This window comes from Nyctibius grandis, chromosome 2 (assembly GCF_013368605.1).
Source record: "Nyctibius grandis isolate bNycGra1 chromosome 2, bNycGra1.pri, whole genome shotgun sequence".
NCBI classification, from domain to species: Eukaryota; Metazoa; Chordata; class Aves; order Nyctibiiformes; family Nyctibiidae; genus Nyctibius; species Nyctibius grandis.
In genome coordinates, this window is record NC_090659.1 from 28541009 (window position 1) to 28558606 (window position 17598).

General features: G+C 45.8%; 1 protein-coding gene across 1 annotated transcript in view; it reads right to left on the reverse strand.

Moving 5' to 3' along the window:
- The window catches only part of TSPAN7 (tetraspanin 7), a 102743-nt gene extending 86179 nt beyond the window's left edge, over positions 1-16564 (reverse strand). The window contains exon 1 of the mRNA XM_068423831.1: positions 16373-16564. Coding sequence (XP_068279932.1) covers positions 16373-16453 — 81 coding nt within the window. The 5' untranslated portion in view covers positions 16454-16564. The remainder of the gene's footprint in view (positions 1-16372) is intronic.
- Positions 16565-17598: the final 1034 nt, after the last annotated feature.

The window sequence follows — 17598 nt, forward strand, 5'->3', positions numbered from 1 at the left end:
GCCCCAGAACAGGAGCTCTGCAAGGCAGCCACTTTCTGACACATCCCCCTCTCCTCTTCGGCCTTTGTCCATCATGGTACCTAAGCACTTTAGTGCAGGCGCAAAGCTAGTGGGGGAAAAACTGGTCTGAAATGTCTACGACTAATTCTGTTTCTCCTCCTTCAGTTTTGCATTAGTTACTACATTTTCAGGCCATCCTGTGGTAGAGTGTACATAGAAGCAAGATTACATAATGGAACTGGATGCTCTCTTCTGTATACAAAATACACAGTATTTTTGATTACAGGATAAGCCCAAAAAAAAAAGGAGAAAACCAGCAAGCACAGCGATTTTATCCAAGAAGGGGTATAATTTCACTATTATTGATATAGCCCAACATGAACCACATACGTTAATTTTCAAGTATGCCAAGATTTGTAATAAAGAATACCAGAAATCAGATTTCCACAATTCCAGTGGCAGCTGTGCTCCCTCCTGGGAAACATTTGTGATGCAATCCAAAACACATACGTAGATAACACTGGCTCCTACCCCTATGATCCTTCCTGTCCTAGCTAGCATGGGCCATCTGTTACTGCTTAGCAGGCAGCCCCACTAGATACTAGATTGGTACTACTTACATGAAAAGGATGAAATAAACTGCCAGCAAAAATAGCATTAAGAAGTCTTTCCTAAGCAACTCGCAATTTACCATTTGAAAAGTGTAATTTAAACTGTGCCAAATAAGGTGATAAAAGATACCAAAGCATGAACTAAGCCACAGGCCAGTCTTCTCTGTCTCTACATGATTCCACTTAGGGAGAAGAAGTGGGAAACAGAAATCATGCTGTAGCTTACATGTAAATTCTCTTCTTTAGGTAGCAAGGTCCAGGAAAGTCAGAAAAATTAATGACCTTTTGCTGAGTCCCTGCTGAGCCCTTTCCCCTCCTGTTCACCAGACCGTACAAGAGGATAAGAACAAAACAGTGACTGCTCTAAACTATTCTGCTCTGCTCTCAGCCTGACCAGCTGAGCAATAGCCATTACAAGAGACGTTAGGCTAAAACTGCACGGGGATCATCAGAAGAAAACCAGCCTGCCATTCACCCAAACACACTCAGGTTCAAGATGCATACTAGGATGAATGGTCACACCTTTCCACAAGGTGTTGGACCTTTCCATAAGCTGTCCCCACCTCTACCCACCACAACAAAATACACCTGAATCTATGGCTAGTGAAAAACTTTGATTTAACACTGACACAAAACCAAGGGCAGCCAGCATTAACTTCTTCCAGAAGGGCCTCACTGGGGTGTGGGAGAACACAAAGACCTGCACTATGGGATAAGAATAGGCTCTCAGCATGAACAAACTCCCTTCTTGAAGAAATCCCCAAACTAAATGCTTCCTCTGAGCAATAAGTTCCCTGAAGCCCTCATCCCCACAACCTGTTCTAGCCTTAAATGGCAGCTTGGGAAGCTCACTCTGTCCTTCCCAGCACAACTCAGCCTCAGCCCCAGTAGGTGCTACTGCTAAAGCAGACTCCTGAGAGCTGCTATCCCCATGCAGACTCGACTTTGTAGCTGTCCAATTAAAATTTAGCAAAGAAAACTGCTAATAAGTTTTTGCAGCTGTCATAGCATCCACTGCACGAGTAAACTAGAGATAAATCCTTCTTTAGCTAAGAAACCAATCACATTCCTAGAAGCACTTGGCAATCTCACTCAGAAAATCTGGCAGAATCCACAAACCACAAAATTCTGCATACTGGTCTTTAACCAGAGCTACATGTTAGCAAAATCCTTCTCCATATCATCTTCACGTCCGCAGCAGGGTAAAAGGAAGGAAACTAGCTTGTTCTGGAGGTCAGCATTTAAACTTGATCCTGCTTGCCACACTTGCTACATACCATGGAGAGAACAGATCACTGACACTTAGCACAAAGAGGATGAGGACATTCTTAAGCAGGCACACTGAGTTTCCTTCCTTTGGGGTACACGTGTCAACATGCCTGCTCCCCAGCCAAATCATCTTTCAAAATCGAGGTGAATATCCATCTACAGAAATGTGCACTTATTGCCTTGAAGGAAAACTATCCCCCCTATGCCCTGCATGAGGGGAAATTATTTTTTTTTTTTCCCACAAAAGGGCTTGCCTGATCTATGAAGTCAGGAAAGTTGTCTGGATCATTCCCAGCTGTGGAAGCCCACTCACCTGGAGGCCTGCTGTCATGCACTGGCAGCTCTGCTCCCTCTCCCAAGATACTGGGCAACCTGAAATGCTTTTTCCAGTGCATTGTGTGTGCAACTTCAGAATAAAGAAGCATCACAATCTACTAATTTCGTAGTTCAGATACAGCCAGCTGCTCCATCCAATAATCTCCTTCCACAAGCAATTCATTAGACTTCTCAGAAATATTCCCATACCCTACAGGCTACCTTAGCAGCAGGTTAAATGCATTTTTTATTTCAGCTTGCTATTCCTGCAATTGAAATAAGATGTCAAAGTGAGTGCTAAAATGTAATAATTATTAGAGTCAGGGACTTAAAATAACTGATTCACAGCTTGCCAAATTTGACCAAACTGTTCCTTAGACATACTGCTTGACTTGCGTTAGTGTCTCCATTTATAATGAGCATGACGACTATTATTTTTTAACGACTACCACTGGTAAATAAATCTTAAGATTTAGTTTTCTCCTAAATAATTACCCAATGCTTCTTAAGAACAACAGTATCTGAAGAACAGAGAAAACATAATACACAGCTGTCAATGTTGCAAAAAACCCCACCTTACAACATACAGGGAGCAGCCAGGCTCCATTTTTTTCTGAATTTAATCCAAACAATGTGGACTCTGCCATGCCCTCTGATGCTGGCCATAATACTCAGCATTTATTCATCCCCCAGCTGACTCACGTGTGATCTCGCAGTACACTATCTCATCAACACATCTACAGATTGAGTCTTTTGCTCTCGCGTTCTTTAGTTTAGGCTTTGTTTTCATAAAAGTTGCAAAATTTTAAACTCAATTCTACCTCTTTTGAGGTCCATCCAAGCTTCAGTGGAACCACCATGCTGTAGGAGTGCACACCTTCTTGTGAAATGACGTCGTGCTGCAAAATCAAAGGGCAACCAAAGCAAGCCTAGAGACTGGAGGCAGAACTTAACAATTCTGACTTGACAGAGGAAGGGAAAATAAGTTTATCCTGCTGAAATATCCAGCACGAGTGATAAACCCTCCCAATCCCAACTCTATGGGAATTCTGTGGGATCCAAGCCAGAATAACCTTCTGTTTCACCGAACCTGAATATTAAGCACGGGTGAATTTCAAAAGCAATCAATCAGCTGACTGCATAGGACAGTCTGGTCATATATGGTTCCTGCTGATTTTAAGCAGAGCAAGATGACTTTGCAAGTTATTTTATATGTTTCATATGGACAAAGCTCGGTCCACCCACATGTACTCATCAACCTCAGCTGATTTAATTACTCTTAAAATGTCTTTTTATATCATATCCTTTTGCTTACCAGTACTGCACTAACATGATATAGAGCAAATATGCTTTCAGAAGGCAATTGTTACTGCCACACAGACTCGGGTGTCAGTGCACAACTGATTGGCTGGTGAATAGAACTAGAAGAAAAACTGGTTAACTGTCTGTTTCTCATTTACGAGGTGGCTCTTATTTTTCTATCATTAATAACATGACTGATTGCCTAAGAGCAAAGTCTTAGCATGAAATTCTTCTTGATATCCTTCAGATTTAGCGGTCTGCCATCTTACATATTTCACATATTCCACAGTGCTGGAAAAAATAGGAAGTCATTTTGGTCTAACACCTGGCATGAAACTGCAAAGCCAAGCACTTCACGAAATTAAAAGAATAAAACACAGAATCATAGAATGGTTTGGGTTGGAAGGGACCTTAAAGATCATCTAGTTCCAACCCCCCTGCCATAAGCAGGGACACCTTCCACTACACTAGGTTGCTCAAAGCCCCATCCAACCTGGCCTTGAACACCTCCACAGAAGGGGCATCCACAGCTTCTCTAGGCAACCTGTTCCAGTGTCTCACCACCCTCACAGTCAAGAATTTCTTCCTAAGATCTAGTCTAAACCTACCCTCTTTCAGTTTAAAACCATTACCCCTCATTCTATCACTACATGCCCTTGTAAAAAGTCCCTCTCCTGCTTTCCTATAGGCCCCCTTCAGACACTGGAAGGCTGCTAGAAGGTCTCCCCAGAGCCTTCTCTCCTCCAGGCTGAACAACCCCAACTTTCTCAGCCTGTCTTCATAGGAGAGGTGCTCCAGCCCTCTGATCATCTTGGTGGCCCTCCTCTGGACTCGCTCCAACAGCTCCACGTCCCTTTTATGTTGGGGGCCCCAGAGCTGAACTCAGTACTCGTATGAGCAGAGTAGAGCGGGTGAATCACCTCCCCCGACCTGGTGGACACACTTCTTTTGATGAAGCCCAGGATACGGTTGGCTTTCTGGGCCGCAAGCGCACATTGCTGGCTCATGTTGAGCTTCTCATCAATCATCACCCCCAAGTCCTTCTCCTCAGGGCTGCTCTCAATCCATTCTCCGCCCAGCCTGTATTTGTGCTTGGGATTGCCCCGACCCACCTGCTGGACCTTGCACTTGGCCTTGTTGAACTTCATGCGGTTTGCATGGGCCCACCTCTCACGTCTGTCAAGGTCCCTCTGGATGGCATCCCTTCCCTCCAGCGTGTCAACTGCATCACACAGCTTGGTGTTGACGGCAAACTTGCTGAGAGCGCACTCAACCCACTGTCCATGCCACTGACAATGATGTTAAACAGTGCCAGTCCCAATATCGACCCCTGAGGAACGCCACTCGTCACTGGTCTCCGCTTGGACATCAAGCCGTTGACCGCAACTTTTTCAGTGCAACCATCCAGCCAATTCTTATCCACTGAGTGGTCCATCCATCAAGTCCATGTCTCTCCAATTTAGAGACAAGGATGACATGCAGGACAGTATCAAATGCTTTGCACAAGTCCAGGTAGATGATATCAGTTGCTCTTCCCTTATTCACCAACACTGTAACCCCGTTGTAGAAGGCCACCAAATTTGCCAGGCACGATTTGCCCTTAGTGGATCCATGTTGCCTGTCACCAATCACCTCCTTATTTTCCATGTGCCTTACCATAGTTTCTAGGAGGATCCGCTCCGTGATCTTGCCGGGCACAGAGGTGAGACTGACTGGCTAATCAACTAAGTTGTGGCTCGGTTATATTCTTGATCATTTGGGAATTGCACTGCTCTAGGAAACAGCCCAGTTCCTTGCTTTAATACTGGATATTCTTCAAGGTACAGGGATTAATCCTGTCTTGTCCCCTGGCAATCTGAGGTCAGCGAGCGAGGGGGGAGGGAACACTTTAAATCTGATACTTCTGTTAAAAAATAGCTATGGTGCAGCATCCTCAGGTTTCTGTACGATAGGGACCAGGTTTAGTTTGTGTTAAAGAGCACTCATTTTCTGCATAAGTATTACAGGCATATCATGCTAGCTCACAGAAACTGAAGCAACTTTTCCATATAATTTTGAACAACTTCACCAGCTGAAAATTCTCTCTCCCACAGATGTACCTATTTTAAGTACAACCATCTTTCAAGTCAGAAAGCAACTAGCTGTTGCTTACAAAACACAAAACTCCTGGAAGTGGGAGGTTTTATTTTTGTTGCTGGTCTCAGTTGAAAATAACACAATTGCTGGACGAAATACTCGGTTTATTACCACACTGGTTGGTCCAGTACATCTCTTGCAGCTTGCAATTTCACAGGCCATCGAGCACAGCACTGCAGCCCACCCCACGCCTGCCCGCCCCAGGGCAGACCCCGGCCAGCTGGCTGCTGGCTGACCCCCAACTGCGGCAGGGACCACCTCAGACGGGGCAAGGACCAATGGTCCTGTCTTGCATGGCTCTCTGGTGAGCGTGCCAGTAAACAGGGCCGAGGGTGGGTGAGCTCAGCGCCAGGCAGGGGGACAGAGGGCACTGAGCTGCCCTTTCCATGCTGGAAGGATACTCAATGAAAGCATCTCTTTGAAGGAGGAGGACCAAAGGGGAAAGATTCAAAAAGGAGTATTTTTCCATAAGAATGTATTTGCGTACAAGGCCATTGGAAAAGACAACAGTTGCCCCATCCTGCCAGCAAGAGTTTTGCACAAGCACTCTGAAAGCTGCAATGATCCTACACATACTCAGTAAATACAGCAAGGTCTTGCTGCCTTCTAGAAAGGCTGTACACATCCTCAGTCTTACCTGCCCTGACAAATATAAACACGTAATGTTGTTCCCATGAACTACAGTTTTTTTCTTTTTGAAAGGTGTGACCTTCCGTTAGTAAATCCTGATCCGATCCCTTTGCATCATCCCCTGTTTCATGAAAAGAGGCAGCAAGGAAGACACTGGGGCTTGGCTGGTATGTTCCAGGAAATAATACTGAAATATTCCTGACAGCCAGCTCCCTGACGTCTTGAGGTCCTGTTTCTTTCTTCAGGAGTTTTTAAACTGCACTCACATGCGAAAAAAAACCCTAAAGTCTGCAAGTGGTGCATAGATGGTCTGTAAGTTGTTCTGGGACAAGAGAGATCAATTTAAGCCTCTAGGTCATTTGAGCTGCATAATTTAACTCAGCAGTTTTTTCCTGAAGTACACTGGAAAGAGAAACTTGGTCCCAGATAATATGCAAGCTGATCTCAACATTACCTAGCAACTGCAAACTGGGTCTGCTTCAACTGACTCGAAGACGCAGCTGTATAAAAAGGCAGCTCTAACGCAGTATCAATGACCTGTAAACCAAGAGCAAGTTAAAAAAAAAAATCTCTAAACATGCAACAATATCAGCTGCTGGTTTCCCATACGACATTATTTTACAGGTAAATTGAATCATGCTCTATCTGCAATCAGTGCACGCCACAGAGCAGTGAGTCCTACACCCAGCACAGGGCAGCTGCACCAGTAAAAATTATCCCAGCTATGAGATGCAGCCATCAGGGAGAGAGCCAAGGTACTGGGGGTAATCTATCTGTATTTCTGTTTCCTCTTTGTTTTCAAAGGGAAACAGAAGTGACATGCACTTAATTATGTTATCATTCCAAGCCTAATTAGAGCCAGTTAGATGTTAAGTACTATTGAAGTGAATCGCATACAGGAGGATTGAGTTTCCATCTTTTCTTCTCTTAATACATACCTGGAAAGTGTCCTCTCTTTTATCTTAACCTATTCCTGCAAGAATAAAAGCTGCAAGTTTCCTGACAGATTTCTGGTGTTTTGATTGTCTTGTGATGCAGTGGTGGCAACAGCAAGTTGTAACGAAAATGCTTTGGCCAGGAGACTATAAGGGAACACAACAGAAATCATGGGATCTTTCCCCCTCCCCTTCACCACAGGAGATTTGCAGCAATCCTCCACATCAAATAGCTTTTGGAATTGATCTGCACGTGTTTCCGTAAACAGTATACAATGTCCTTCACATTTGCTTTGGTGAGGTCAGAGTAGAGCATCTGGACAGCCTCAGGCAAGCTGCACGCTCTCATGCACCTTTGCGTTATCTTCTAACGTGGACAAAAATCCCGATCCAGGCGTACACCCTTGCAGACTGCACGGGCCCACAGACCCCAGGTTCCCCATCTCTGCTACAGACTTTCAACTCTGGTTGGGCCCCAAGCCCCAGATATGACTTTGAAGCCAACGCACTTTATAGATCTTCAAAACGGCAAGCCTTGGTTCTGCCTAATTGGACTGATTCAACACATGCCATGACACAACCCATGATGCCATAAACTGGCCTAAGTTTCAAGTCCAGCTACTAAAAAGAACACCGAAGTTACCTGGCATATTCAGGAAACTCTTGTTGCTTTGGAAACTTCACTTTTTTAGGATTTCCCAAATCACTGACAGTTTCCATCCCTGAGAGGACTACCGCCATCAAAAATTTCAGGTTTTGATATAGCTCCCATTTATTTTTAGAAACATACAAAACGAGCACTTTTTCATATTCTGTTGCCAAAAATGCTGAAAGGAATTTTCTAAACCCTTCAAAGTTGTTGCCAGATGGAGGCCAGCTCATCGGAAACTCCATCCAAATGATAAATGCTTTTAAAACTTACCAAAGGATTAAATCAGCACGGTCTAGCTGAAACTTCAGTCACTGGGAATATACTTAGGTCCTTGCAATAAGAATAATTTCTCGTGTGCTACGGGTGAGTTGTAAACATACTTTGCTGGTGGGGATCAGCACAATTTTCGTTCCCATGTGCTATATTCTCTGAAGCAGTACCTGCAGTCTGGTCAGGAACAAGACCCCGAAGAACTTGTTGGCTTCACTGATAACTTCAATCCTGTGGCATCAGCAGGTCTGAGCTGCTCATTCCTATTCAAAGGTATTAAAGTACTGAGAGGCTGTAAAGGTCATACAGCAGGCTCATAGAGTGAATGGTCCTTCACTTCTCAGTTCTAGGGAAAGGTAAGTACTCCTCTTCCCATGAAGTTTACAGAGTTTCACCCTCTCCTCTTCTCTCCTCCTTCTCTGCTGAGCCATATAAGCATGCCAACCTTTTCCTTAGGTCTGCTCCCAAGATCCACAAACATTTGCAGATTAAGTCCATCACCTCACTATTCACACCATCACATTCTCCTAGCAAATAAACTCTTTAAAAAAACCTGCTTGAATAGAAAAAAAGAACATTTCAACCTGATCCATCCAAATCCACACGCAGCCCAAACCAAATCCAACCTTTTCTCAAAGCTCACAGCAAGTAACTCCCAGAAAGAAACAACGGCACAATTTCAGCCTTCTGCCCAGCCTGGGCTGCTCTGCAGAGTCCTCCTGCCTTGTGGTGCATCCAGCCTGGGCTCCGGGAGGGTGTCACTGTGGACACCGCACAGTGACCAGCCACCACCTGCACTCAGCACAGCAATTCAGGGAGATGGGGAAAGCAAGAAACAGAGAGGGAAGGGGGGCTGCTTGCTTCTTTAAGGATTTTAGCACTATCCCCAGAACCATATAGATGAAAAAAGAACATCTGGAAAACATCTTGCAAAACACTGCGTGGAAATTACGGCAAAATTAATATTAACAGCATCGCTTCCATTCTTTTATTAGAGCTCCTAAAAATCCTGTGGCCTGCTCCCAGAGCTCGAAGAACCATCACAGCTATGAAATAATGATAATCCAGTAAAACACGAGCGTGCCATGCTTCAGAGTCCCTTTAGTACAAGAGAAATTTAAATGCTTCCCTCTCATAATTCAGAACTGCTATAAAGACAGAACATATAAGCCATCTGCCCACCACAGTGAGAGAGAGCTAAGATGGAAAAAGGCCTGCTCTACCGACAGGAAGGATCTATTCTCTGAGAGATGATTAAATGCTAATTAATAGTGATGAGCCTAAAGAAATAACATTATGCAAATAAAAATGGCCTTACGGTAACTGTCATCTGCTCCCTATAGTCACCTCTGGAGTCTTGTATTTTATTCTAAAGATTCAGCCACCTAGGTTTGCAAGACACTGAGGTCAACAGGATTTTCACCTGCTAATTTGGTGGATGCAGAACAGACTTGGTACTACAGTAAAGCTAACATCTCTGAAACAAGTATAATTGGACTTAAAAAGCATGTGAAAGATTGAAGGAGATGTTTCTGCAAGCTCACATGCACAAAGAGCCTTTCTAGATATTCATCTATTAACTCATTGGCACATAAATTTGTAGGACAGTTGCAACAACTGAAGAAATTATGATAAAGAAACAGAGATGGAGACAACTAACAGTACCAGGTAACCTAATTTACCTCCCTGACAGCACAGGGAATTGATAAATAGTCACATCATCAGAGATAAAATCAGATTCTTGGACACATTTTAAATTCCCTTGGTTTACCTACAATAATTGCCCCCGTTTCCTTGATGAGCAAGGCTGGTATGAATCAGCATCTAAGAAAAAGGACTCTACTGCCTTTTCAAGGGAAAAGTGCTAACAAGGCCTCCCCAGCACCCTTTCCTAGAATTTGTTTTTACGCTGTTTAGGCCACACAACAGGTTGCTGAGAGCAGGAGTGAACGCTAAACAGACACAGTGTTTACTACACACACAGCAGTATTCCTCCACACCCCTACCCCATCACCTGTGAAAGAGCAAGAACTTCTGCCACTGCTTGTTCATGTATGCATCCTGTATCTTCCCAAATATAACTGAAACACTTCAAGTCACCCATTATCCCTCTTCACCAGTCCAAACTGACGGGTTAATGTGAAAAAGTTACCATCCCCAAACTAGAGAACTGTCCAGATGATACAAACTCAAGGTGTAGCAGGTACTTCATCAAGACGTAAGCATAGTTTCATAAACAGCAAGAAAAGGAGCACTTAACCAGCTGTAAAGTCAATTACTCTCTTAAATGAGGTATACAATGCTAATTTGTACCATACACATAATTTTCAGAACATGCATGGGCATCAGCAATGCAAAAACTACACCAACTTGCCAACTCCTCTGCTCCAAAATACACAAGCTGACTACACTCGTAAAACCAATTCCCTGCCAAGGAGGACAGCAGTGTGAGATCCTCGCGATGTCTGAAGGCACAACCAACACCACACGGCAGCTTTTGCCCCACATTATCCCACCCACAGGTGACCCCAGGGGACAGGCAGGGATGGCCCCTCCACCTCCTCCCAGCACACCAGCCAGAACAGCCCCAGCACTCGCGACGGGGCACAAGTGGAAGTCACAGCTTTATCTTCTCTGTTTACTCGCGCTTACCAGAGCTGTCATGCTGGCATGTCTCCCCTCCATTAGGACTGTCATTAAGGGTGTTTTACACCACAGCTGTGATAAAAACAAACAAAAAAACACACCAAAAAACCCGCAAAACTAAGCCAAGTTGGGTAAGTACCCCAACAGAGAACTCAGAAAGCTGACTCTGGAGCTATGTTTTTAAACACCATCTAGCCCTTTTTTTTTTTTTTAATCCAGTTATTTATTTAGCCAACAGAATTCACCTTGGGCTATGCTCACAAGAAAACACCATTATCTTTAATCTTTCATGTATGTCATTATGAGAACAGAACACAAAACAGCTGTGGAGTCTCCTTCTCTGGAGACATTCAAAACCCGCCTGGACGCGTTCCTGTGTGATATGGTCTAGGCAATCCTGCCCCGGCAGGGGGATTGGACTAGATGATCTTTCGAGGTCCCTTCCAATCCCTAACATTCTGTGATTCTGTGATTCTGTGTGACTTAAGGAGGCAACTGCATGAGGTTTGTGCCCGAACAATGGAGCACTTCAAATCTGCCATGAGGGGGATATTGTACATTTTTGAGAGTGCAATTTTTCTGGATTTCAGGTAATTACATACAAATAATAAAATTTCTTTCTAAAAGAATAGCGATGATGACTTTGCAGTCAATGGAACCACCAAAAGACTGAGCAATCTAAGCCACGTGGGAAAGCTAAAACATTTCCCAAAATATTTCCTTTAAAACTGCCTGCTAACAGATACTAAAAAAAATTAAAAGAAAAATTATAAGCATTAAAAAGACCAGACACATCCAGAAACCAATGCAGAAGCACTGGAAAGAAGTTCTGAGGAGAAAACCAGTAATTTCAGCAACCCAGCTGGACATTCATAGTGAAGATGACTAATGCCACTAGTAACTCAAAGGGACAGGCAAATTTAATCCCATATTATAATGCACAGCTCGAACGGCTGCATTCGAAGATGGGTCAGCAGTTCAGCCATAAATTCATGTTACGGAGCAGGCCATCGCGCTTGCTCTTTGTGTCAGGAATCTCCCAGAAAACAGCTTTGCGAGCTCCCAAAATGGTGGGTGAATGCCACCTCTGCTGTGACACTGCAGTGTGAGACCGGGAGCTGCCTGCCCCGATGCCGCAGCGCTCCCAGCCCCCTGCCAGCAATCTCCTTTTCGGGGAAGCCTGAGAGAAGAGGGAGATGGTGGGGCCACTTCTCCGAAGTAGACACCAGCTCTCCCCTTGCCCCCTGTTCCAGAGAGGCCTTGAGCACCTCATCTTTCATGGAGACATCTTCTGATCACCTGACCCCTCCACGCCTGGGACACCGCATTCCCGCGGCCATCAGAGGAACTGGCTAAAAGAAGATGAATGATAAGGAAACATGCAATTTCAAGCTGTTTTAAAACCACAGTGCCGGCTGTGGCCTCGCAGCCCAGCAACCCTTACCTGTCCCGCCACGCTCCAGTCCACGGCTCTCCTGCCACCTGCTAACCTCCAAGGAGTTGTACCAGGATGCACAGGTCCATTTTCCAAGCAATAAAAACTTGGATATGCCAAACAGGTATCTGAGTTCTGATTTTATCACATAGCAAAAGACAAGCCAAGTTCTAAGAAGCTAATTTGGTATCCAAAACATCAGTCTTGGGCAGAAGACGCTCTTCGTACCAGTGACCCACCTTGGAAAAATATCTGAATGGAAGCTCTACTTATACGCTTTTATTACATTAATTAACAGCAAGAAACGCCCATACCAGCAGAACAGCGCACGCAAAGCACTCAGTTGAGTGCCAAGTGTCTCATAGGGCCTAAAATAGGAAGCTAATCACTTTGCTACGGTGCCTGTTTGGGGCAACGACAAGCTTTCCATGGAAGATGAAACCCATTTTCTGCATCTCTACAACTTTAAGGACCAGTGCATGCACCCTTAAAACTCCCTCCCAAAACACATTGAGGCGGGCTGTTAATTTGATAACAAAACATATTTCAAAGCCTACAATGAAATATTAAGTATACATACATTTTAACACACAAGATCACTTAAGTACTAAATAAATACAAGGTTCTGAGGGGTGCTTAAAGGTTTCACTCCCCCATAAGAAACTAACTTTGAATTCTAATCCAAAATTCATCTTCCCTTAAAAACAAAAGAGCTTATATCTAGGATTTCTATGCAAGCAATTTATGATACCCAAAAGGAAAAAAAAATCAGCTAACAGACAAGCAGTGCTTTTACTGCCTTTTTTTAATCTACTAGTTCCAAACCAGATGCATTCAGTACAGAATTCTGATTAGGAAAAAAACGGCTGTTGAATTTTTATTACTACATCCCTTAAGGACCAAAAGCGGTAACCCTAGGCATTTAATGTGTACTATGAATAACAATACATATGAGCACATAAAAAGCTTGTTATCTCTGTTTATGGAATTTTTTTACCATGTTGATACATTTACAGAAAAGAAGTTGGAAAGTAGGGGTGAGGGGGAGGAGAGGAAGCTATCAAAATAACAAATACCATTAAATAAAACCTATTTGGAAAGGAACAAGCTATGCAGTATGAAATTTGAATGAACCATGTCTCATTACTGCCCTGCAGCTCCCATGCAGTCAGTGGAGCCTCATTTAATGCTTATACTAAAAGCCTTCATCTAGATACATCTCACCCATTGATGCAAATGCAATTCATATTTAACCCTGACAAATAATCACTCGTGATAGGAACGTTCTGCATACATAGATTTTCTTCTTTCATAAACGATGTACACACAGAGAAGTCCTTCTGGATGTTTCAAAACAGCTCACTGGATTCAAAGAAGCATTTTCTCGCCCTGTCCCCTCACATCACAATCCATAACCACCTGGCCAGATATCCGAAGGGTTTCCACCACATACCTCCCTGTCACAGGAACACTTCCCTCCATGTGTTATAATACTGCAACTCCATCCTCACAGCAAGAAAAAACCCATAGAAACTGCAGCTGAGCAACGCAGGGCTTTCTCCCTCAGAAATTAGCTTACAACCTCTCAAAAAAACATGGGTAAGCCGTCAGAATAAAATTCTACAAACCAGCCATTTGTGGTACTGGCATGTTTTGCTTCTGGTATTTAGATAAGTCCAAGGAATAAATTTTTAAAATAGTTCCTCCTATTGAATCCTTCCCATATTTTCAGCTCTGAGAATTCACGAGGACCGAATTTGAGTTATGCTGACTCTGGAGCCAGTAGCTTGTGAAAGTACAAAGAGCACCTCAGAAAATATTGGAGGGAGGGTGAGACAACTCCATGCATCCCTCAGCTCTCAAACTTGCCTGTAAAAAGAAAATAAGGATACGGCCAGAGCACACCATGTTTCTGCTCTACTCATGGCAATAGGTGCAGCCTTGCTCCAGTTTATACTAAATGGGTTGATTCAAAGCCCAGAAAGGAGCCAAAAATGTGAATTAGTTTTTGTTCTTCCATGCTAAAAAGAGGAACAACTGATGAAGACTTAGGATCTGCTCTCAACTACTCTGGACCTTTACCGAGCCCTTTGTTGTCTTCTCCCTTGAGATCTGCCTAGGTTTCCCTAAGTTGGTGCCTTGGGAAACCAGATGCAACAGCAAGTATGACGGAAAAGAAATTCGTTCTCTTTTGCTCATGGTTGCAGCATTCTGTCTCCAACCGTTTATTTTCTTCCTCCTTTTCCAGGCTCAAGGAAGAGGACAAACAGACAAACACCCTGATGGCTGTCGGGTGTTAAATAACTGGAAGAGCCCCATTAGCAGGTCATGCCCTTGGAGAAGACTGGGACACATGGGAGCCTGACAGACAGTTCAGAGGAAAAGAATTTGCACTAGAGCATCCCACCAGCACAGACGCATTGCTGTAGCCCAAACCAGAGCTCAGCTGTGTTATTTACCCTACGAGGTCCCAGCTGTCAACCTGGCCTGGCATCATGACAGCCTACAGAGCAAATGCCCTGAGCCAGCTGCTTGGCTCAATGTACAATTCTCTCTTTTTTTAATGAGATTAGCGTTCATGAAATGTGCTAGCTCGACGGGCATGCCAATTTAAGTCCTCTGTTTATTCAGGCTACAGCAGATACAGCGGTCACTTTTAAAAAGACGTAATCTGAAAAGATACCGTGAATTCACCAGAGCTCCTGCAGTTGCTCATTAATCACAGGAAGAAGAGGGGTTTCTCGTAGGTCCGTTGAGAGCAGAGCATTGGAAAGGATGAATCTTTAAATTGTGGCAAGTGTATAAACTTAGCAACCTACCTCCTTGAGACTAGCGTGAAGGATCTACTTGCCAACAAAAAAACCCAACAGATTATTCCAGTCTCCTATCCATTTCAGTCATCAGACACATCTGCTGCGGTTACCACCAAAATTGTTAAAAAAGAAGGGGGGTATGTTAAATGCTGGCGGGTGGGGAGGTCAGTAACGCAGAGGTACTGCCAGTATGGATTAGCAAAACGACTTTTGGTTATGCTTTTGTTTTAATAAAAAAGCCTATTAAGTTGAAGTTGAAACACGAAAAGTTGTATGTTGACTGTAAAGATGTAAAACGTTATTGCCATGAATAAGCAACTATTTGTTTGGAATGTGTTTTTAAGCAGAATGATGACAATTTGAGTTACTCCGTTTCACAGCATAAAGCTATTAAAACGGTAATACACAACCATCTTCCCTTGCTTAGGAAGTGACAAATTCGCTTCAGCGCCTTGTATCGGTGATGTGCAGATTACGGTCTCTAACAGCACACAGCGGGGCCGTTATCGTACGTTGTCACCATGTACCATTAAAAGGTCTTTTCATCCGCACATCCCCGCCACAACACGCGGCTCACGCCAGGGATCTGCTGAGTAACAGGCCAGGACCCTCCGAAAACCCCCACCCTCCCGGGTCGCCTGAAAAAAACCCGGCTCCCCGTCAGTCAATCACTGCAACTCAATTAATGTATCTGGGTCATAAAAATGGTTTACGGGAGCCCGAGCCGGGTTACGAAACGCAGCGCGGCGGATATACCGGGCGGCGGGCAGCAGCCGCTGCGCCCAGGTAAGAGCCGGGCCGAGCACCGGGGGGGGGCGCGGAGGCGGCACCCCGCCGGGCCCCGCGGCGGGACGGGGATGCGGCAGGCAGCGGCGAGAAGAGCGGCGGGGCCGCCCCGCAGCCTCCCTCCCCCCGCCGCCCCGGTCCAGCTGGCCAGGGAGGGGGCGGCCATCGCGGCAGCCGGGGAGACCCCTGCAACTTTCCCCCGCGGGGGCTCGGGCGTATTTGCTCGCCGCAAGACGAGGCACAGAAAATTATTTTATATATATGTGTGCGTATATATATGTGTGTATGCACACATACACACATATATACATACGCACATATATAGACACACACACATACATATATATATATGTTTGCACATATCTATTCCGGCATCAATAGAGCTACGTCCCCGCATACCGGTGACCTCCCGGCGGAGCCGCGCTGCGGAGCTCCCGCAGCCCGCAGGCGGCCGGCACCGGCCCCGCCGCCCGCCGCCCGCCCCGGGCAGGTGGGGTCCGCGGCCGCCGCGGGGGTGCCGGGCCCTGCCCCGGCGATCGGTCAGTATCCGCGCCGCCCCGCGCCGCACTCACCCAGAAGACGAAGGAGTAGATGATGAGGAGGGTTTTCAGACACGTTATCACGGGTTTGGTCTCCATTCTCCTCGATGCCATAATACTGAGATCCCGGCTGCAGGCTGGGCGCGGGAGGAGGAGGAAGGAGGGGAGGCGGGCGGGGGGGGGGCGGAGGGAGGTGAGCTCAGCGCTGGGCTCGCCCCGCCGCGCCGCTCGCCTGAGCCCGGCTTCCCGCGCCGCCTGCCGGCGCCCGCAGCCCCCCGCCGCCAGGGGGCGCTGCCCGCGGGGCGTTGCCGGGGGGAGAGGGGCTGCGCGGGTGGGGGCGGGGGGGCGCGGGGTGGGCGAGCGGCCGGCGGTGCTGCCGCTGCCGACGCTTCTCAGCGCCGCGTAACTCGCTGAAACATCATAGGCTCATAGAATCGGTTTGGTTGGAAAGGACCTTTAAGATTATGGAGTCCAACCATTAACCAAACACTGCCAAGTCCACCACTAAACCATGTCCCTCAGCGCAACATCTACACGGCTTTTAAATACCTCCAGGGATGGTGACTCAACCACTTCCCTGGGCAGCCTGTTCCAATGCTTGATAACCCCTTCAGTGAAGAAATTTTTCCTGATATCCAATCTAAACCCCCCCTGGCACAACTTGAAGCCGTTTCCTGTTGTCCTATCGTTTGCTACCTGGGAGAAGAGACTTCGTGTGCTGGGGGGTGACTGCAGGGCACGGGGCTCTGCCCCCCGGGTCAAAGTGGGTGGAATATCTCAGGGGTGGGAAAAGAGCTTGAGGTTTTAAAAGATGAAGTGAAAGACACCCCCCCGGCAGCCCCCCTTTGATTGTGAAGATGCATTACTTGGCTGGCTCAGGGACTTGGGGAGGTGGAGCTGGAAAGTCAGAGCTGGACAGGGAATTGCCTGTATGGGAGAAAATGTCTTTCAGTGTCATGATGAATGTTTGTGTTCATATTCAAGCTGCGAGGATCTGGAGACTGTAGCAAGTGCAAGTACCGCAGGTTTAACAGTGTTTTGCTTACAGCCATGTAACACGGGTGAGCCAGGCTGTACCTAAGGGGAAGATCTCTGCACCAGACCCATTTGAGGGGCCAGGGCTTCTCCAGCTCTGCATCTCTGACATATCTCTCTTGGGCAGCCTCTAGTGAAAGGGATAGGATTGAGACAGTAGGATTTATGAATGTTACCTTACAAAAGCTGATCATGAAACTGGGATGTTGCCGGAGCCTGGTCTC